The sequence below is a fragment of the Schistocerca nitens genome, chromosome 2, assembly GCF_023898315.1.
Source record: "Schistocerca nitens isolate TAMUIC-IGC-003100 chromosome 2, iqSchNite1.1, whole genome shotgun sequence".
Classification (NCBI taxonomy): domain Eukaryota; kingdom Metazoa; phylum Arthropoda; class Insecta; order Orthoptera; family Acrididae; genus Schistocerca; species Schistocerca nitens.
The window spans coordinates 738,864,551-738,888,355 of record NC_064615.1 but is presented as its reverse complement, the minus strand read 5'-3'; the positions used below and the strand labels follow the sequence as shown (position 1 = coordinate 738,888,355).

Genomic DNA, 23,805 nt, shown 5'->3' with positions numbered 1-23,805 from the left:
ATTTAGTCTAATTAAATCGGGTGATGCTGCAGGAATTAGATTAGGAAATGAGACACTTAAAGTAGTAAATGAGTTTTGCTATTTGGAGAGCAAAATAACTGATGATGGTCGAAGTAGAGAGGATATAAAATGTAGACTGGCAATGGCAAGGAAAGCGTTTCTGAAGAAGAGAAATTTGTTAACATCGAGTACAGATTTAAGTGTCAGGAAGTCGTTTCTAAAAGTATTTGTATGGAGTGTAGCCATGTATGGAAGTGAAATGTGGACGATATATAGTTTAGACAAGAAGATAATAGAAGCTTTCAAAATGTGGTGCTACAGAAGAATGCTGAAGATTAGATGGGTAGACCACATAACTAATGAGGAGGTTGTTGTTGTTGTTGTTGTGGTCTTCAGTCCTGAGCCTGGTTTGATGCAGCTCTCCATGCTACTCTATCCTGTGCAAGCCCAACCTACATCCTTCTGAATCTGCTTAGTGTATTCATCTCTTGGTGTCCCTCTACGATTTTTACCCTCCATGCTGCCCTCCAATACTAAACTGGTGATCCCTTGATGCCTCAGAACATGTCCTACCAACCGATCCCTTCTTCTAGTCAAGTTGTGCCACAAACTAGTCTTCTCCCCAATCCTATTCAATACTTCCTCATTAGTTATGTGATCTACCCATCTAATCTTCAGCATTCTTCTGTAGCACCACATTTCGAAAGCTTCTATTCTCTTCTTGTCCAAACTATTTATCGTCCATGTTTCACTTCCATACATGGCTACACTCCATACAAATACTTTCAGAAACGACTTCCTGACACTTAAACCTATACTCGATGATAACAAATTTCTCTTCTTCAGAAACGCTTTCCTTCCCATTGCCAGTCTACATTTTATATCCTCTCTACTTCGACCATCATCAGTTAATTTGCTTCCCAAATAGCAAAACTCCTTTACTACTTTAAGTGTCTCATTTCCTAATCTAATTCCTGCAGCATCACCCGACTTAATTCGACTACATTCCATTATCCTTGTTTTGCTTTTCTTGATGTTCATCTTATATCCTCCCTTCAAGACACTATCCATTACATTCAACTGCTCTTCCAAGTCCGTTGCTGTCTCTGACAGAATTACAATGTCATCGGCGAAATTTACAGTTTTTATTTCTTCTCCATGGAATTTAATACCTACTCCGAATTTTTCTTTTGTTTCCTTCACTGCTTGCTCAATATAGACATTGAATAACATCGGGGAGAGGCTACAACCCTGTCTCACTCCCTTCCCAACTGCTGCTTGCCATTCATGCCCCTCGACTCTTGTAACTGCCATCTGGTTTCTGTACAAATTGTAAATAGCCTTTCACTCCCTGTATTTTACCCCTGCCACCTTCAGAATTTGAAAGAGAGTATTCCAGTCAACATTGTCAAAAGCTTTCTCTAAGTCTACAAATCCTAGAAACGTAGGTTTGCCTTTCCTTAATCTAGCTTCCAAGATAAGTCGTATGGTCAGTATTGCCTCACGTGTTCCAATATTTCTATGGAATCCAAACTGATCTTCCCTGAAGTCGGCTTCTACTACTTTCTCCATTGGTCTGTAAAGAATTCGTGTTAGTATTTTGCAGCCGTGACTTATTAAACTGATAGTTCGTAATTTTCACATCTGTCAACACCTGCTTTCTTTGGGATTGGAATTATTATATTCTTCTTGAATTCTGAGGGTATTTCGCCTCTCATACATCTTGCTCACTAGATGGTAGAGTTTTGTTAGGCCTGGCTCTCCCAAGGTAGTCAGTAGTTCTAATGGAATGTTGTCTACTCCTGGAGCTTTGTTGCGACTCAGGTCTTTCAGTGCTCTGTCAAACTCTTCACACAGTATCGGATCTCCCATTTCATCTACATCCTATTCCATTTTCATAATATTGTCCTCAGGTACATTGCCCTTGTATAGACCCTCTATATACTCCTTCCATCTTTCTGCTTTCCCTTCTTTGCTTAGAACTGGGTTTCCATCTGAGCTCTTGATATTCATGCAAGTGGTTCTCTTTTTTCCAAGGGTCTGTTTAATTTTCCTGTAGGCGGTCTCTACCTTACCCCTAGTGATATGTGCCTCTACATCCTTACATTTGTTCTCTAGCCATCCCTGCTTAGCCATTTTGCACTTCCTGTCTGTCTCATTTTTGACATTTGTATTCCTTTGTGCCTGCTTCATTTACTGCATTTTTATATTTTCTCCTTTCATCAATTAAATTCAATATTTCTTCTGTTACCCAAGGATTTCTACTAGCCCTCGTCTTTTTACCTACTTGATCTTCTGCTGCCTTCAGCATTTCATCCCTCAAAGCTACCCATTCTTCTTCTACTGTATTTCTTTCTCCCATTCTTGTCAATTGTTCACTGATGCTCTCCCTGAAACTCTGTACAACCTGTGGTTTAGTCAGTTTATCAAGGTCCCATCTCCTTAATTTCCCACCTTTTTGCAGTTTCTTCAGTTTTAATCTACAGTTCATAACCAATAGATTGTGGTCAGAGTCCACAGCTGCCCCTGGAAATGTCTTACAATTTAAAACCTGATTCCTAAATCTCTGTCTTACCATTATATAATCTATCTGAAACCTGTCAGTATCTGCATGTTTCTTCCATGTATGCAATCTTCTTTTATGATTTTTGAACCAAGTTTTAGCTATGATTAGGTTGTGCTCTGTGCAAAATTCTACCAGGCGGCTTCCTCTTTAGTTTCTTACCCCCAATCCATATTCACCTACCTTTCCTTCTCTCCCTTTTCCTACTGACGAATTCCAGTCACCCATGGCTATTAAATTTTCATCTCCCTTCACTATCTGAATAATTTCTTTTATTTCGTCATACATTTCTTCAATTTCTTCGTCATCTGCAGAGCTAGTTGGCATAGAAACTTGTACTTCTGTGGTAGGCGTGGGCTTCGTATCTATCTTGGCCACAATAATGCGTTCCCTATGCTGTTTGTAGTAGCTTACCCACATTCCTATTTTCCTATTCATTATTAAACCTACTCCTGCATTACCCCTATTTGCTTTTGTGTTTATAACCCTGTAGTCACCTGACCAGAAGTCTTGTTCCTCCTGCCACCAAAATTCACTAATTCCCACTATATCTAACTTTAACCTATCCATTTCCCTTTTTAATTTTTCTAACCTACCTGCCCGATTAAGGGATCTGACATTCCACGCTCCGATCCATAGAACGCCAGTTTTTTTTCTCCTGATAACGACATCCTTGCGAGTAGTCCCCGCCCAGAGATCCGAATGGGGGACTATTTTACCTCCGGAATGTTTTACCCAAGAGGACGCCATCATCATTTAACCATACAGTAAAGCTGCATGCCCTCGGGAAAAATTATAGCCGTAGTTTCCCCTTGTTTTCAGCCATTCACAGTACCAGCACAGCAAGGCCGTTTTGGTTATGTTAAAAGGCCAGATCAGTCAATCATCCACCCTGCCACTACTGAAAAGGCTGCTGCCCGTCTTCAGGAACCATACGTTTGTCTGGCCTCTCAACAGATACCCCTCCGTTGTGGTTGCACCTACGGTACGGCTACCTGTATCGCTGAGGCACGCAAGCCTCCCCACTAACGGCAAGGTCCATGGTTCATGGGGGTGGAATGAGGAGGTATTGAATAGAATTGGAGAGAATAGAAATTTGTGGCACAACTTGACTAGAAGAAGGGATAGCTTGGTAGGGCATATTCTGAGGCATCAAGGGATCACCACTTTAGTATTGGAGGGCAGGGTCGAGCTAAAAATTGTAGACGGAGATCAAGAGATGAATACAAAAAACAGATTCAGAAGGATGTAGGTTGCAGCAGGTACTGGGAGATGAAGAACCTTGCACAGGATGGAGTAGCATGAAGAGCTGTATGAAACCAGTCTCTGGACTGAAGACTACAACAACCACCTTCACTCAATGAAGAACTGAATTTCTTTCCTTTATCTGTCATACTTACTACACTGCACTGAATTAAGTAGAACATTGCACATAATTTTTTAAGGACCTGAGTTAAAAATGCATTGCTACAGCTTCATGTAGGATTGATTTTAACTTTTACATTGCAATGAATGAACTGTAGATAATATATCAAAATTTTATTTAAAATATCTCATTTTTATTCCCAAGTTATTGGGTTTTATAACTGAAGGATGTTTGTGCAAGAGGCACCCATTCATGTCCTTGTGATTCACAAATCTTGTGGTTATAACAATCATTATATCTCATAAATAATTCAAGATATCGAAATATGGTTTTTCACAAATGATACCACGCAACAAGGAACATATGTTGTATGAGAAATACTCAAAAACGTTTTTATTCGTAGAGATACGGAAGTAACTCGCCCACAGCAGTGAGAGGTCGCCAGTTCAGGATGCATTCAGGCCGCTAAAGCGCTGTAGGTAAAACCAAGAGACACGTTCATACACATCCACAACACCTGAGGAATGGTGTAGCTGGATGTTTGTACTCACCCACAGCAGAGAAAGGGTTGAACGCTGATGCTAACGATTCCTGAGGTCCAAAAACAGAACATTCGTATATATTCAACGATGTGGAAAATATTCTATATTAGTCTCAAGGACTGAGAAGTGGAAGAATTCCTATAAGTGGAAACATACTGAAAGAGAAGGCTCGTGAAATCGTTCTGTAGATTGGCACTGAAAATTTCAGTACATTCAACGACTGGTTAAGTTGTTTTAAAAAACATCATAACCTGTCATTTCAAGTGCAAGTAGAGGAAATTAGGCTCTTCTCACAGAAAGTGGGAACTATGAAAAGAACATTACAGCACCATGGTTGATACACATTATAAGCCCTGAACACTGATGAAACTGGTGTCTTTTGTAATTTACTTCCTGCAAAATGCCATGGAGGTAGAAATAAAGGACAACAATGTTACTGTATGTAAAAAGTGATGAAAGTGAAATGTTGCTTTCAATGTTAATTCCCAGGTGTTTCCAAAACATAAAAATGCTACTTTGTACTTATGATTACAACAGCACGCCCAAAGGTGTCAAAAACCTTAATAACTTTTTTGGACATTTAGATGCTAAGAGGGGTGCAGCAGAAAAGAAAATTGTACTTCTTATTGACATATGCCTTGTAGATCCTAGTTAGTTTAGTTAGTTATGGTCTTCAGTCCTGAGACTGGTTTGATGCAGCTCTCCATGCTACTCTATCCTGTGCAAGCTTCTTCATCTCCCAGTACCTACTGCAACCTACATCCTTCTGAATCTGCTTAGTGTATTCATCTCTTGGTCTCCCCCTACGATTTTTACCCTCCACGATGCCCTCCATCCTAAGGAAACATAATTTCAGAAGAATGTAAATGATGTGTTCCTTACTCCAAACTGCCCAAGTCATCTGCAGCCTCTGAACCAGGGCTTAAGACACTCTGTCAAAGTCAAGTACAGAGTAGCCGTAGTATAGAGATCAATTTTGTTCTTTAAGAGGAAGAAAGTGATGAGGCTCAGAACTGTACAAATGATGCATATGTTTGTTACTGCCTGTTATTTTATAACAAAGCAAGATGCGTTTAACTTTTTCACAAGGTCTGGCTGTGATAAATCGGTTGCTGTTGAAGACAGCTTTCTTCCAGAGGAATAGAGTAGCAAAACTGTCATTTCTGAAAATGCAACACTCCAGGGTGTTACTGTGATGATGACATCCTGATTTCCATATCCTAGATTAATGCAAATGAAATGCTTATGAAGGAATACAGGTAGGAGCTGGCAGTGACACTGACGAAGAAGATGAAAAAAGGAGGGTGTTGAGTCAAGTTTCGCTGCTGCTGTGCAAGGAATTGATGCTAAAAAACATGTTTACTGTGAGAAGTGTAATAATTTAATATTTGCTCCATTTAAATCTGTACCACAACAGATTGCCAATTTTGTAATGAAATGGCACTTACAACACCTAAAAATGCCTGATTTATGATTCTTGGTCACTCCTTCCATGTACTCTGGCAAAACCTCCATTAAGAAACACCCACACTTGAAGGGAAAAAAAAAATTTGGGTCCCCAGAAATTTGTTAAAAAGGAGTTTTACTGTAAATGGAATACTATGAAACCAGTGTTTGATTTCGCACTGTGGGAGCTTCTAAACTGAAATTAGCATGAAGGAGCCAGCAAAGATCTTCATGGCAGCATTATTGAAGCTAAGTACCAAATCTTATTAACATCATGTCACTCTCCTTTTTCCAGTTTGTTTACTTGTGCTAAAATAGCTATAAATAAAGCTAAACAGAACTAACAAGATTAGATAAATGTGTGATATTTGAAAAGTTGACATTACTATTTGTTTACTAAGCCAGTAATTCATATTTTGGCTACAAACTGGAAATGCAGTTGAATTTAAGGCCTAATCCATTTCACAACATGTTATCATGTGAACAATCCATTAAATAAGCAACTGGTCAACTATGTAACTAATAATGTTCGAAGAGAAAAACTAACAAAAAATATAAAATACTATTTCCTTATGGCACTATAATAATTGTTACATACCTCCCAGCCATCAATTTTGGATTCAAGATGCCCACAACAGTACCAAGGGCATGTTTCCAATGTGTGGAGTATGCGGCACCAAACAAAAAGATTGATACTGTTAGTAGAGAGGACTTCAAATCAGAAATCCGCCACACTGTGTAGCTCGAACCCTGAAAACAAAACAAATGCATGTGTACAAGGCAGAGTAGCAATAACACTGCCAAACAATAATCTGCATTCAGTCAACCACGTATTATAATTTTACATGCACGGAACACGCAGAATACAGGCAATTAAGCATGACTATTTGAAATGTAATGGTAAACGTCTTCTGCGAACCTGCTGGTTAGCATGATGGGGGAGGATAGGCAGACAACGGATGTTCAAGAAAATATTGAACCCTTCGCAACAAATAATAAACTCACATATTAGTCATCAACAACCATTTCAGCATAGTGCTGACACTTTTCACGCTCCCACTGGAGCATTGTGGCTAATTATGCATAACCTACGCACAATAGTTGGCTGCCTTTTGTGAAATTAGTACAACCCTGGAATCTCCATCTGCATTGTTTGCCACAAACGTCTGATATCCCTCAGCTTACATATTTTACTTACGGTACCTTTGAAAGTGTTAATAAGTGTGGTTTAGAAATTTTACTTTTCTTCAATTATTTTCGCTCTGCGTGTGAGTTTTATCTATGAGGTATTTAACAGAAATCACAACTCTCATTTCTCTAGTTCTACTGGTAAGCTTGCTCTTTCCTTTTTCTACTTGTCCAGTTAAAACATACCATAGGAATCTCTCACAGGAAATAATGTGACATACTTGGGTAAACATCCATATATCTTCCTCAGATATGATGCAAATGTGCAGTTTGTAGTAGATAGATTAATGGAATATAATTCATATATGAGCAATAACAGAAGCATCATGTTCCTCGACGAGACTGTAATACAGGGATAGAATTGTTGATCATATAGTTTTGTACCGTTGTCACCACAGCTACCAATATGACTCTCGTTGAACAATGACAGCCTCCACTCTACATTTTCCTTGTGCTGAGGATCAAACAGTTCTGGTCAAAGATCCCCATCATATTTTGTAACCTTGTAAGCAAGAGGGCATTGGAGAGGTATGGGGTTCAGGACACAATTTTGCAATTTGGACGGCACACAATTAGCAAGAAGAAGAAGAGTTATCACCCATGAATGGTGTAGGCATGCATGACATACAGCATTAAAAACACAAACTGATTTTGCAGGAAGTACAATATCTTTGATCATTCTGTGACCTCTTCCTTAACAAAATACTTTAGTTCACCATTTGGATTTCCCAGCAGGTATTTGTTAAAATGGGGTCAAATCAGAAAAATTGTGTGATTCAATATGTGAAATCCTGCAAGTAATACATAAAAGCAATGTAGAAAAAATTTTAAGAGCATTTCTACATCTACACTAATATTCTGCAAATCACAAATAAGAGCCTGGCAGAGGGTTCATCGAACCACCTTGACAATAATTCTCTACTATTCCAATCTTGAACAGTGCGTGGAAAAACGAACACCTATATCTTTCCATGTGAACTCTGATTTCCCTCATTTTATTATGCAATTCATGCAGATATCTGCATGTAACGATTTGTGGGGATATGAAATGGAGTGACCACATGAGTCAAGTCACAGGTAAAGCAAGTGGTTGACTTTAGTTCATTGGTAGTATACTGGGAAAATGCACTCAGTCAACAAACTTCATTACTAACAAAACACTTGTGTTACTCAGTTTCACTGCTCTGTAGCATAGTTTGATGTAGCTTACTAGCAGTCCACTGCTTTTCAAATTTTAATGTGTTTACAAATTTTCGATTCAGACATAACTCCAAGAATATATGATAAGACTATCGGCCACACTTTTCACAGATCTCAATAAAAGGAATCGCATGGAACAATTTGTAACAAAATCTACACTTTATCCGCCTTTGATCTTTCAGTCATATTTACTGCGGCATATACTGTACCATATAGAAGTAACATATGTGTAGTTACGTACAATTCAGCTTTTAATGGATGTCTTACATCTCCCATCCCAGACAAAGAGAACTCTGGTACAAAGTGATGCAAAAATATTTGTCTCTTTCTCCTTTAAGGAGTGTTAGAATTAAACCTTTCCCTTATCCTACCACTGTCATACAAAAAAACAGGCATGCCACTAAATACTTCAGAAATCAAGGACTAAATTTTTTATGGAGAAACATGACATGGCCACATTTTTTCCACACATTATGCAAATTCTCTGAAAATTGTATTTAACACCTACAAAACAAAAATCACTATTAAGAAAAAGTAGGAAATGAAAGATGAAAATTGCTTATTGGAAAGAACTGTAAGTGAAATTTATCAACATTACTGTAAACAATGGAAAATGTCAATGCTGCTTTAGAAGATTTTTATTCTTCCAGGATCTTCCTTCCCAAGATAATACTTGCAGTTGTGTTTCTGAACTTGTTACACATTCTCCACCATTTTTTATCAATTAGTAGAAGAGAGTTCCACAATAAGAGAGAACAATGAGAGGCAGTAATCTGTTACAGAAACAGTGGTCCCAAAGGTCAATTAGGAAGCTAGGAGAATATTTGTGTTACATCAAACTGATAAGTCACCCACAGTTTATTTCAAACACAAAATGAGAACATTCAGCGCAGATCTGACAAATGTAGAACAATTGTACTTTAATGTAAAACACATTAAAACTGCAGTCTAGATAAATAAGTACCAAGCAAAGTAATAGAAGATGACAAAGAACCACTTGGTTCCCATGGTACCATTCAGAGAACATTGTGAAAACTGAGCCTACTACACTCTTACTACAAAAGAAACAGCAGAGAAATGGACAGAGAAAAGCCAGTAGCAATTTGTGCATTTGTAAAGATATGTTTCAAGCCTACCATAATCTCCACAGCCAGATCCTGGTGACAGACCTATCAGAAAATCCTACGAAGTTCTGATTATACGTAAGGTCAATGAACAATGTTTGACCGCCACACAGAGTCACATGTGAGAGACACGCTGTAATCAATGGCAACACACTTTCCATGTGGGTATAATCAAGACACAGTCCAATACAAGAGAAAAATGTGATGGTGTTCATTTATAAATTTAGTGGTGAACATCTTCAGCACAACACATCATCTAAATATTTTGGAACAAGCAAAAATTAAAAAGCAATATGAAATGGGATGATCATGCAAAATCAGTATTAGGGAAGGTGAGTGGAAGACAGATTTGCTGGAAGAGTTCTGAGAAAATGCAAGGCATTTATAAAGGAAACTGCACACAAGAACATTAGTATGGCAACTCCTTCAGACACATGTTTAGAACTTGTATCAAATTTTTTCATATTTGATGTGCCATTAGACAATTTATAACGCAGGACTTCACTCACTGACTGCTACAAAGTTATAAATGCACTGTTATTATGGTTGCATAAAAATTATGATATATGCCAAGCAAACAACATAATACTCCACCATGACCATTAACTTTGGAGTTTTAAGATTTTATGCACCAATACCTGCTTTACACAAATATCACATCTAGAGGTTAATAACAAATAGTTTCAAGAACATATTGACAACAGGTCTTTCAATGGGCACAAGAGAAAAACTTACAGATTTTGATGTTCGTGGTTGTGATTTGTTCACTATGGCTCCAACAACCACCCAGTCAATTGATGGCTCTTTGTCTGCTTTCATCTGTTTAGCTTGTGCGATTGACACAAATTTCCTGCCTTGCATAAGTTGCTCAACAGTACGCGATGATATCATTGGATTACTGGAACATGACAAGATATATGTTGGAACTAAGTAAATAAACGTCTTGAGGTTTAAGCTTACAAATAAATTTGTTTTTGGATGAACCCCCCCCCCCCCCCCCCGCTCTCCCAACAGCAAGCACAATTTATTCTTCCTTTACCCAGACACGCTTTGCTGAAGTTACACAATCATTTTTTTTTTAATTTTCTTTATGTTAAACAATGGGAAAATGTTAAACACCAATAAAAGGATCATTTTATCTATAAATACATAAATTTCATTTTTAATAAAATATTCACAACACTCGCCCAGATAGCTGCACATATTAGCATAGCATTTCCATGATTTGGGAACATGCACCAGCCCCGGATCAAATCCAGCGGTGGATTAATGGCATCGGCCAGTGTGCTGGCCAGCCTGGATGTGGTTTTTAGGTTGTTTTCACATGTAGCTAAGTGAATACCAGACTGGTATACATATTCCAAGATTCACAAACACATGAATGCAATGTCTCGCAGCAATATGAATTAATAAAATGTCTCATGCTTTCAGCTGTGCCAAGTGGTTAAAATCCCATCAGCTGGACAGCACGGAGATGGCAAGTCTTTTAGCTCCATCAAAGAAAACCTTTTTATGAAGAAATTTGAAGACATCACCCTTGACACAGCTCCAGCTGTGGAAAGTTGCTTTTATCATTACGTCGATGACACTCTTACCGTCTGATCCCATGGACATGAAAAACTGGGACAACTCTTAGAACATCCGAACAGCATTCATGACCACATTAAATTTACATTGTATCTCTACTAGATAGATGGTGCAGTGTCCTTCCTTGACACCCCCCCAATCACCGAAAAAAAAAAGGCACCTCACCCACAGCGTCTTCGGGAAACCAACACACTTGTATCTGAATGCTCTCAGCCACCACCATCAGGCAAAAAAATGTGGCACTCTGAACAGCCTCATTCACTGTGCTAAAGTCATCTCAGAAGCCGAAAACCTATCACCAGAAATAAGTCACCTCTGCAAGGTCTTCAGGAAAAACTACTACACTCACTCCCAGATACCACAGGTAATTTCTGGTGAGACACACAGGAAAAACACCACTGAAGAAAAGAACAAGAAACTTGCATTTTTGCCTCTCTGTGGCACAGTGTTATGAAACATTAGCCGGCTCTTGAATACATAATGTTTCATCAGTCTTCATGCTCCTAGCAAAAATACAACAGCTCACAAAGCCTGTGAAGGACAATCTAGGGATCACAATGCCTGGAGATAACTAAATACCGCGTCAAAGTGACTGCTACTACATCGGCAAACAGTATGCACTGTGGAGCAATGCTGCACAGAAAACGAGATGCTTATGCCTACACTATCCTGTGCGCTAGGTGTCCCTTACATTTTTGTTTTAATTTTGTGATTCAGTTTGTCTCTTATCTATAGTTCACTTTTGTGGTTGTCTTCACCAAGGGAGTTTTATTCAACTTGTACAGAATGTACTGGTAAATGGCTTTTTTGTGCATAATCGCATGATTTGAGTTTAGTGTATGGTTATGCTGGTGGTGGTGATTCTCCTGCATATGGAGAACTGGTGTTGGTTGTTGTGGTCAAGGAAAATTAATTTTAGACTATTTCATTTTCTTTTTCTACATAGAAACTAAAAATGACATAGTCTTAAGTTAATTCACCATATGGTGAATTTTATTTTTGGATGGATAATGTTTATGTCACTGTAGAGTAGTTGGTAACTGGATGTTTCATCAAGAAGACATATGAGGTCATCTATTTAGCCAATATACTACCGTGTATTATTTGGATGTTACTATGGTTTAAAATATATTGTTCTCAAGAAAGATGTTGGCTAGATGTCCACTGATTGGTGGCCTAATCTTGTTGTGAGTAGAACTGGTTGTCAAATAGGAAACAAGTATTGCCTATGATTAGTTTGGATATTTTTGTTGTTTCTTTTAAGTGGGGTTTGGTAATGTCTTTCTGTGGCTCTAACTGCTGTTGGTGATTACTGTGGTTGGGATATTTGTGTAACTGTATGAGATGTCAAATGATGTGTGTGTGGCTGTTGTGGGTATGTTGATATGTTTGATCTTTTGTATCAGCTCTTTGGTGTTATGTGTTTTTCTGTTGTTGTGAATGTATGATGTTTCTATATATACCTGCGTCATTCTCTGGCTAGGTGATATACAGGTGCATTCTGAAATTTACAACTGTGCATACTGGTATATCCTGCTTGTGGATTTTTTGGTAGGCCGTTTAGTGTGGGTGCCTTGATGTTCTGTTGTTGAAGCCATTTCACTTTCCATTTTGTGAATAAGTCTGAGATGGTTTTTTTACAAGTATCTGTGTGTATTTTTCTGGTATCTACCTGCGGGGTCACTTGTTATTTTACTATGCTGTTATCTTCTCGAAATTTTAGGGTTTCTGTAGAAGTTTTATCATTATTTTTTCAAATTTTTTCTTCACTTCTTGTTCCCATCAGTACGTTATTTTGGTTTTACTGCAGTGCAAAACATAAAAATCCGCAAAAACCACAACAATCAGTAACAATGTATACATAAAAAAATATCGATTGCTTTTAAATTTATGAATGCTTTCCTCAAAACTCAAGTTTTTACATGTACAAATAGCAAAGCACGTATAAATAAAGTACACATTTATACCTAATTCAACAGAAATACAATAAACTTCGCTAGCTTTTTGATGAATTCCTTTAAAAGCTACACTGGACACACTCTCTCTCTAGCTACACTGTTATGGCTGAATACAGCTACACAATGTAGCTGTACAGAGGCGTGTGTGTGTGTGTGTGTGTGTGTGTGTGTGTGTGTGTGTGTGTGTGTGTGCACCCTCTGGCTATACAAGATTTGTCCCAAATTTACCCAAGTTTGATTCTTTTTTGTGTGCCTATCAGTGACTCAATGCTTCTACTATTCAGTGAGTATTTACTTTTACTCCTAAATTATTTACATCCAGCCAGAGCTTCAATAACATTTTTAATTCAACAGAAAGCTAGATTCTTTACATCAGTTACTTAGTTGCTACATTAAGAGTGCTAGAGGGACAACAAGTATTTGCCAAAGTTTAACATTCATTAGACACAAAAATTAACTCCGTCTGAAAAATTTTAGGTAAGAATTAATCTCAGCTATCATAAAGAGACCATGCTAACAGATTTTTCTCATTACTTATGCCACTATGAAGTCTTCTCTGTAGAGTACTCTGTCAACTCACAGCTAGAGGCCCATGTGGATATCTGCAGCAATAATTATTTTAAGGGTGAAAGCCTGTGTTAATGTAGCTAACCAGAAAGCATTTAAGACTTCCTAAAAATACTTTGTATTTTTAGCACTCCCAACAACAACATCAATCAATCTCAAATCATACACATCAAATATTACAAAAATATATGATGGTAACTGATTATATGCCCACACAAACTTTTAAAGTACATTTTAATTGGCTTCAAATGGTTTTTTGGAAATCTTACTTTAGAATGTAAATAAGGTAGAAGTAAAGGCAAGGTGAACCACTGAGGTGTTAGTATGTATATAAAGACTGAAAATATTACTAAGCTTGCGAAGAGTGTTTTCCTTTGGAGTTAACTATTACAGAATTTGTTCCAGTGTAACGACAAGCACCAGCACAAAGGTCAACAACATAACTGCAGAGAAGGCTGCGAGATGACGTCAGCCAATATTATGCTGACTAGGACCATACCACGACAGGAGCGACCTCTATCCGAAGAGAATATAAGTGCTGCTCCTGCCAGCCTTGGGGACAGTAGACCCGGCACTAGAAGAGAGGACTAGAAGAGCCGTGACTTGTGATCCGTATGAACTTGTGTGATTAATTAGCATGGACATTGTATATAGCGAAGGATATTGATTATTTTCATGTCGCCAACTGCTTGCGACTAGTCATTGTAAATCAAAGTTAAGTATTGTCAATTCAATTTCTGTAATAAACTCCATTAATACGATTTTCTTGTATGTTGCCTAGCTATACGAGAAAGCAGCTCCCAAAGCACCATATAAGAGACGAGGGGGCAGGACCCCACAGAATTCATACATATGCACACCTACAAACTAGCCATGCATGTGACTGTTTTCTGTCCTAGTTGTCAATAGTTCACCACCTGAACTACATGGTAGGTTGTTAGTTACTGCCCAGTACTTCAACTGTGCAATCATTTCTTAACTTCACGCCATCCATTATTCACATTCTATCCAGGATTTTACATTTTATATTATAACATGCAATTTAATGTGTCGAATGCCATAAGTTGTTTGCAGAATGAGAGATTAATTAAATACCAAATTCATTGTGCCCTGGAGAAAGATAGCCCTTGCACTGGCTCATCCACAGCTAATAAGTGACAGTGGGCATAACCATGTCAGAGTTGTTATCTTCAAGAATGTGTGACCATGCCTCCATTACTTATAGCTAAATTGTTAACACATGCATGGGTTAAAGAGTGTGACATTTCCTCTTTTCTGATGAACTTTTCATATTTACAGGTATAGTTTGACAAGGATAGGACACGTCCATATGTCAAACAGATTGAACTGATTTACAAATTTTTAATATGCCTGTGTATGGATTGAATACTTGTAGATGATGTTTCAGATCGGAGACCAGCAGCATAACTTAGGCAATGCTGGTCAAGTACATTCATGAATGAATACAAAAGATGATGTCTAGTTTGTACACAACTTCCTGAATGAGAGCTTCCTAGCTCTGGATCAGCTGAAGCTGACTTCAAGCCACGAGTGTTCAAATCTGGCCACTGCCAACATTGGGGATCTAAAAATATAGTACTTATATTCAGCTCTCACAAAATGATTGTCATGAGGTGGCAAAGCAATAAGCAAATGTGTAGTAGCAGTGCTGCATAAGGAAAGTGCAGCTTGTTTGCCCTGCACTGCAACTCTCCCCACAGCTGTCAACATATCGACCTTTGGTAAGCAGGGCTTCTGTCCTATTTTCTCGACTTAAAACTCTGTCAAGACATCGTGCTCAAACTATAGGAACTTTACTTGCTTTACATGTTGAATTGACCTGTTTTCCCCTCTAATACTTGCCCACAAGAAAAAGAAAAGGAAATCTATTTTATATCAAAATGTCTTCGCCCCCCCCCCCCCCCTCATACCACAGTTCCAACATTTATGCTTGTTTCTTCTTCTTTGATGTCTTCTGTTAGGCGTTTCATTTAACTTCTAACAGTAAAAATTAAATCTGTTCATAAATTTTTGTCACTTGTTTTCAGTGTTCGTTGCAAAATGTACAAACCCTCCTACCTCCTGCATATTATTCTTGCACATCCAGAATGTTTCATCCACTCAGGTTATTATTTCTCCTTCTTTCCTCAGTTGTTCTCAAAATTACACTTTTAGATATGAAAAATTGTGTAAAGTGAACTAAATTTTTGTATATACACGGAGGAAGATTAGTGACTCAATTTCCCAAAGTTTTGTTAGGTGGGCCTATTATGAAAATGGATGACTCACTTATTTGTATGATTTAAAAATAAGTTGGGAGAGGACACACTGTGTGTGTGTGTGTGTGTGTGTGTGTGTGTGTGTGTGTGTGTGAGAGAGAGAGAGAGAGAGAGAGAGAGAGAGAGAGAGAGAGAGAGAGAGAGAGAGAGCACAAAATATGTAAACCTGGTGAAAAACATTCAGAGTCCAAGATATGCATGAAAAATATAAGGTGTGATAGCACAAAAAATTACTAAACGTAGCAAGCAAACTAATAAACCTTACGCAATACGCATTCCGAACATCGTGTCAACACTTGCATGCTTGGCAACTGCCTGCTGTGAAGAAGGTGCAGAAAGTGTTCGGCTCTTCCAGGATGCTTTTTTCTCTGGAGCAAATGAAGCACGACTCTCTGCATAATGGTTGCCACTACTACTGCTAAATACTTGTCCATCTTCATCACCATCATCGTCCTCATCAGGGCACGCGCCACTCACTTCCCTTATAAATTTCAGCGATTTGCGATAGGAGTGAATATCACCACCACCTGTGCTTTCCTAAAATGCAAAAATTTATATAAATTAGTAACTTTCTACAGTCACTCATTAAACATTATGGATGTAACAAACATACACACCTACTGAAAAAATGCAACTTCAATAAAGTCCCACAATGAAGAGTAATGTGTTGTGGAATAATAAGAATTTTGTATTAATCTTTAGTAAAACGTAAAAAAGTGTAACTGTATTGCACATAAGAAGTAATGCTTGCTTCCTCCTAAACACTGCTCTCCTTAATACATCTGTGTGTAGGATACAACATTGCCTCTGGCCATTAAAACTGCAACACCATGAAGACACCATATGACAAATGTTGCATTGGCATGAAGTGTACAACAGTTAAGAATAAGCAAACAATTAGCATTACAGTACAACAGTTCAAAGTAGGTAGTAGAGATAGGAAAGACTACACAGTTGATTGCCCATACAGAAAGCACTTCTGAATAACAGTTGTTTGTGGAGAAGAGCGTGTTATGTTCCATGTACTAAAAAGAAACACCTACCAGTATGTGAATGGAATTCATCAGCAGCAGAATCACGGTCTATTGAAACTACAGTTTATCATTCCATAAAATTGCTGCTCACGGTGGTCAGGATCCCGTGACTGTTATCCAAATACGGAATCTATCAGATTAGCAGGTCCACACTCAACAACATGCAGGATCTCAATCAAACCCATGTGACTACCATCCAAGTGGACAGACACTACTCACTCAGCCATGCAGGATCATACAGCCACAACACATTTCTTGAATCAGGAATTGGGCTTTATGCAGAGAGACAAGTGCCCATGCAGATAGCGCAACTATGTCATAGCACTAGAGATAGTCAGCTTGGCGACCATTGTTGTAGCTTTCCTCGAAATGGCAGAGCAAAGAGAGGTGCACCAGTATTGGAATGCCAAACAGTAACAAAGGACTCAAGAGAGGCACCATATCGGCCTTTCAGATGTGTCCCAGTTCTGTGTACAGCATCACCTCTACTCACATAGCCAGTAATTTGAACACTGGGTGTTACACTTCCATGTATTATTGTTATGCCTATACCCTTGTCAGTTGCCAAGGTGCTAGCATGGTGAGTAGCTGCAAGCTAGCACCTTGGCAACTGACAAGGGCATAGGCATAACCATGATTTTTGAACTATAGCATACAGTTGAAACAGCATGGAATGATGCATCCAGATCTTTTATCCGAGGTCATTTCAATTCATGACCCAGCCAAATCAGAGCCATTGTTATTGACAGAAGTGGCAACTCTTTATACTGAATTTCATATCTGCATCATATCCCTAAAGCATCTACAAATTTAACTGAGTATTCTTCCTATTATGGACCTATCGAATATGCAAAATAAGTGAAATTTTGATATTTGCTATCCTTCTTGGTTTTGCAATGTTAATCAATAGAACTGTAGCTTCTACTGCTCCTCACAATCCCATCATGGGCCATGAAACAATGTACAGATACTAAGAGCAAAATGTGGAGGATTGTGTGTTTCTAATGGTGAAGGAGGGTAACAAAAAAGTGCAACATAAAAGATAACGAAGGACTATCCAAGGTACTCTGAAGTAAAGGTTGTAACGACAGTCACAAGAAATCATGAGAATTAAGATGGTTGAAAAGCAGCTGATTTTTAGCAGCCAATAATGTGTTAATTAGATGATTTTTTCATGAAAAATCAGTACCAGTTTCTAATGTGATGACAATGTCAAATTACTAGCAGTTACGATTGCAGTCAACTAATATTGCCAGGAAAAAATGTGTTACTAGCTGCAAGAATAAGTTAAATACATAGTAAATTAGTTAACGCAGAATTTGTGGACAGCACACAGGAATCTCTAGTGAGTGCAGTTAAGCAGTTCACATCTTCAGCTACTTCATACTCTTTGCTTCACTAACTAATCAAAATGATATATTTCAGGCAGAACTATTAATAAAAGTTTCAGCATACCAAGTGCAGAGGTACAGTATATCTATAAATATCAAAAAATGCTGGTGCAAGGCACATGCAGAAAATGAAGGAAAGGTCATCTATATAATGCCTAGTTTCAATCATATAGACATAACCAGGTTACAAGACTGTCACTGTTTACTGTATACCATCCCTTCACTGGCTGCCTCCAGTATGACACAAGAATACATTGCTAACTGCTGTTTGATGCTTTTTTGTGGTAAATAAACAACATACAAATAAAATTACTCAAATGAGTATATAACAAACACAAGTTGTTTAACAGCTTGTGCTTCTGTTACCTGCACAGGTTCAGGCTTCTCCGTAATGTCAATAAAAGTGTATGTTTTGCTTTGTTTTTGACAAAGAGAACTGTCATTATCAACAGGATTATTGACACCATTTTCTGATAAATCATCAAGAACATCTGCCAACAAGTCAATAGCACAACTGCTGCTTGCACCTGTAACAATAAGCACAAATAAATACTTAATAAGTGCAAATATTCTTACATTGCCAAAACTTGTCTTGGCAGTAATTACAGCAGTCACAAGATATGAAGTATTGAATGCGGGTGTTGATTTGGAATTTAGACATAAAACATTTCTTTTATTAGTATATGCACTGTAATTAACTGAAATCTTCCACAACAATGGCTTGCAGAGAATGGGTGCAGGCACATACGTATTCCCCACTAACTCTCCCTCTATCTGCACAACACATCTTTTCACAATAGGGCAAGGGCAAATAGGTTACATGAAATACAGCACATAACAGTGGCATCACCAGCCTGGCTGCTTTTCCTGATGAGGAATCTGTAAGAAGTCAGTTGGGACGAAAATTACTAAGGCATACTTTCCCAACAGGAAGTTTGACATAAAAATCAATACTTTTGTAGCAATGCACCATCACCCATTTCTGTATACCTTTCATGAAATATATTAAGTGGACACAGTGTACTGTTGGCAAAGAATCATAACTGGTTATACAGTCACCCCCTGATTAGAAACACAATTGGGTGGAGAGGCAAAAAAAAGGAAAAGAAGAATGAATGATTAAAGTCGCATGGACAGTTGGGGAAGAAAATGGGATTGATTATCATAGTTGGATATGAATGCTGTTTCTCTTGAATGCAGGTCCGGTGAGCTGACCAATGATGCTTGATAAAGGATGAACAAAAACAATGAGTCAGCTGACTCACTCGGCTTGGTTTGAATAATTATTTAAACACAGAGGTACCAACAGTACAGGAAACAAGATACAGTGTTCACAACAACAACAATGGGGGTAAAACAATGCATTAAACTATATAAAGAGACTCACTGAATGAAACATGTTTGGCTGTCAATATAACAATGTGTGAAAACTCCAAATGCCCTTTCACAAAAGCCCACGAAATTCTGGTTGTACATAAGTTATTTTTCAGTCCCCAGCGAATAAGACAAATGTTCACGTACTAAGAAAAATCCAGGAGAATTGCTACAATTTTATTCATATACCAATGAAAAGATGAGTGAAATAAATATTAGCGTCAGTGGCGTTGGAAAACGGCTGAAATTGTTAAAACTGAACAAATTTCCAGGGCCCAATGGAACTATTATTAGACACTATACTGCATTTGGTGCTGAGTTAACCCTTTTTATAACTATAATCTGTCATAGATCCCTCAAACAAAAAACTGTGCCCAGTAGTTGAAAGAAAGGGCAGCTCACACCCGTCTACAAGGAGGATAGTAGAAGTGAACAACAAAACTACCATCCATTATCCTTGACATCGATTTCTTGTAGAATCTTAGAACATATTCTGCGCTCAAACATAATGAGGTATCTAGCAGAGAATGACCTCCTCGAAGCCAACCAGCATGGATTTCAAAAATATCGATCATGTGAAACCCAACTTGCACTTTTCTCACACGAAATACTGAAAGTTCTGCATCAAGATGACCAGGTAGATGTGACTGAATTAAGGACTTTTTTGTCAGGTGACACTGCGTGTTATCTTGGATGGAGAGACATCGTCATATGTAGATATAACTTTGGGTGTGCCTCAGGGAAGTACGTTGGGACCCTTGCTGTTCATATTATATATTAATGACTTTGGAGACAATATTAACAGTAAAATCAAGTGTTTTGCAGATTATGCAATTATCTGTAATGAAGTACTACCTGAAAGAAAGCTGCATAAATATTCAGTCAGATATTGATAAGATTCAATGTGGTGCAGAGATTGGCAACTTGCTCTAAATGTTCAGAAATGCAAAATTTCTAACTTCACGAAACTAAAAGCAGTAGCCAATGAATAGAATTCAACGAGTAACTGTTGGAATCTGCCAACTCAGAGAAATAACTGGCTGTAACACTCTGCAGGGATATGAAATGGAATGATCACATAGGCTAAGTCAAGGATAAAGCAGGTGGTAGATTTCAGTTTGTTGGTAGAATACTGGGGAACTGCAACCCATCTACAAAGTGGATTGCTTACAAGTATCTCGTGCAACCAGTTCTAGAATATTGCTCAAGAGTGTGGGGCCCGTACTAGATAGGACTAACAGGGGATATTGAAAGTATACAGAGATGGGCAGCACAAATGGTCACAAGTCTGTTTAATCCGTGGGAGAGTCACAGAAATACTGACGAAACTGAAAGCAGACAACTGAGGACCGAAGTAAAATACCCTGAGAAAGTCTACTAACATAGTTCCAAGAGCCGACTTTAAACGAAGACCACGGAATACACTACAGCCCTCTACATATCGCTCACATAGGGATCGTGAAAGCAAGATTAGATTCATTACGTCAAGCACAGAGGCATTCAATCATTTTTCTCGCGCTCCATACGTCAATGGGATGGGTAGAAACCCTACTAACTGGTACAATGCGACGTACCTTCTGCAATGCACTTCACGGTGGTTTGCGTACCGGTATTTCTGTGACTCTCCCACGGATTAAACAGACTTGTGACCATTTGCGCTGCCTATCTCTGTATACTTTCAATATCCCCTGTTAGTCCTATCTACTACGGGCCCCACACTCTTGAGCAATATTCTAGAACTGGTTGCACGAGATACTTGTAAGCAATCCACTTTGTAGACGGGTTGCAGTTCCCCAGTATTCTACCAACCAGTGTTGAGGCTAAATTATTAAATTCTATAGTAACTATCAAAGTAAAATCAGTTAAGCATCATTACCTCCATTCACTAAATTCATTTTCGCTCTTCGCTCGTTGCAGATTCAAACTTAAAAAATTACGTCAGTAGTTACCAGTTGAGCAAACTGTTTATGTTTTTTCGCGCGCAAATTCACGTCATTAGCAATCGATAAAGAACCTATCGATTAACAAGAAAGGGTCTGAAGATCGATCGTTATCAGAAGCGATTTACTACAGTGACAGTGGCTCAACGGAAAATCGTATGTAGACGAAAGCGGTGTTCTTCGTCGTTTTGTTAATAGCACCAATCGTTATGGTCTTAGTCCTATTCCCAACATGAAACAGTGCCTCCTTCCGAACATCATATTAGATACACGTATCAAGAATCTTTATCCGCCAATGATCATTCACAGGCTTTATAATTTAAATTGCACACTTAATTTAATCTGAAACAGTTCTAAAAACATAGGTTGAAGTATAGATGGTAATTTATTAAAGATTTTTATGAAGCTTATTCCGGGTGAGTGGCTAGTTTTTATCAACCTACATCGCCATCTACATCCATACCACACACAAACCACAGTGAAAAGAATGGCAGAAGATGCATCCCACTGCACCAGCTAATAGGACTTCTTTCCCCTTCAATTTACGTATGAAACGTGGGAGGAATGGTTGTTTAAATGTGTTTGTAGACACACACACACACACACACACATCAACAATATTCTAGGATGGATCGCACAAGTGCTTTGCATGCAGTCTTCTTTGTAGACAGATTTCATTTCCCCATTATTTTACCAAGGAACTGCAGTCTGGCACCTGCTTCCCCTATGATTGTAACTAAGCGATCTTTCCGTTTCATATCTCTAGAGATTATTACATTCAGATATTTACATGAGTGTACCGGTTCCAACGGTTACTCATCGATGTTATTGTCACAGCATACTACGTTTTTTCGTTTTGTGAAGTGTACAATTTAACATTCGTGAACATTAAAAGCAAGATTCCAATATCTGCACCATTTTGAGATATTATTAAGATTTGACTGAAGATTTATGCAGCTTCTTTCAGACAGCACTTCAGCTTAGATAACTGCATCACCTGCAAAAAGTCTAAGGTTAGTATTAATATTGTCAGCAAGGTCATTAACATACAATAGGAACAGCAAGGGACCCAACACACTTCCCTGAGGCCCAAGTAAAGTTGTTTCTATATCTGGTGATGACCCTCCATTCAAGATAACTTGCTGCGTCCTTCCACCCAAAAAAATCCTCAATCCAATAGTAAATTTCGTTTTATACCCCATACGATCGCACTTTTGACAATAAGCGCAGATCTAGCAACAGCTTTTCGTTAATCATGAAATACTAGTTCTCCCTGTCTGCCTGGATCCACACTTTCAGTATACAGAGTGTCCCATTTATCTTGACCACCCTAAATAACTGTTTGTCCAGATGCAAATTACAATATGTTTCAAGAAAATGTTCTTTAGCTGTCAGGGGGACATCAATCGGCATGACTGCCTTCGTTGAAGCTTTGTTTTTTTACAAAGATATGAACAGCAGTATGATTTTTTTAAATGGCACCCTGTATATTTTATTCTTCACGAACTCGTCAACTTGCTGGAGTTGTCAATAAAGAAATGAAAACCAAGTAAAAACATACCACAAAATTGACTTTGACTCTCCTGTACCACTGTCCAGGAGTAGAACATTCAAAGGTGCTCAAAGTGGTGACCCTGGACACCGATACACTGGTGCACTCGTTGAATGAAAGAATTATTTACTGCTTCCAGTGTTGTCTGCTGAAGAGAATTACAAGCAAACTTGATATGTTCCTGCATGTGCTCTGGAGTTGTTGGAATATCGCGATAGACAATATCTTTAATGCATCCCAAAAGAAAAAAGTCCAGAGGATTTAAATCAGGAGACCTAGCAGGTCAAGTAAGTGTTCCTCCTCGACCAACCCATCTGGCAGGATACCTTCAGTCCAGAACACGACGTGTACGCAAGGAATTATGTTCTGCACATCCACTGTGTTGATACCACAAGCATTCTGGTTCTTAATGGCACTTCATCCAGAAGAGGAGGAAGAATTTGTCTGAGGAAGTTGGCATAAGCTGTGCTGTTTAGACTGCCATTGATGAAATAAGGGCCAATAATTGTAGTACCAAGCATCCCACACCAGACGTTAACTCTCCATTGACGCTGATGTTCCCCTGTCTAAGCCATCGTGGGTTGTCGCTGGACCAATTATGTATGTTCCTTGTATCTACCTGTCCTTTGTTTGAGAAGGAACATTCATGGGTAAATAGAACATGTGCTCACATGTGGATCATTGCAACGGAAGC

At 38.4% G+C, this 23,805-nt stretch overlaps 1 protein-coding gene across 1 annotated transcript in view; it reads right to left on the bottom strand.

Annotated features, from left to right (window-relative positions):
• LOC126234600 (protein MCM10 homolog) overlaps positions 1-21,594 on the bottom strand; it is a 110,132-nt gene extending 88,538 nt beyond the window's left edge. Inside the window, exons 1-5 of the mRNA XM_049943319.1 lie at positions 21,496-21,594; positions 18,612-18,772; positions 16,086-16,357; positions 10,165-10,327; positions 6,516-6,667 (exon numbers count right to left, since the gene is read on the bottom strand). Of these exons, the coding sequence (XP_049799276.1) occupies positions 6,516-6,667; positions 10,165-10,327; positions 16,086-16,357; positions 18,612-18,772; positions 21,496-21,514 (767 nt within the window). The 5' untranslated portion in view covers positions 21,515-21,594. The remainder of the gene's footprint in view (positions 1-6,515; positions 6,668-10,164; positions 10,328-16,085; positions 16,358-18,611; positions 18,773-21,495) is intronic.
• Between the last annotated feature and the right edge of the window lie 2,211 nt (positions 21,595-23,805).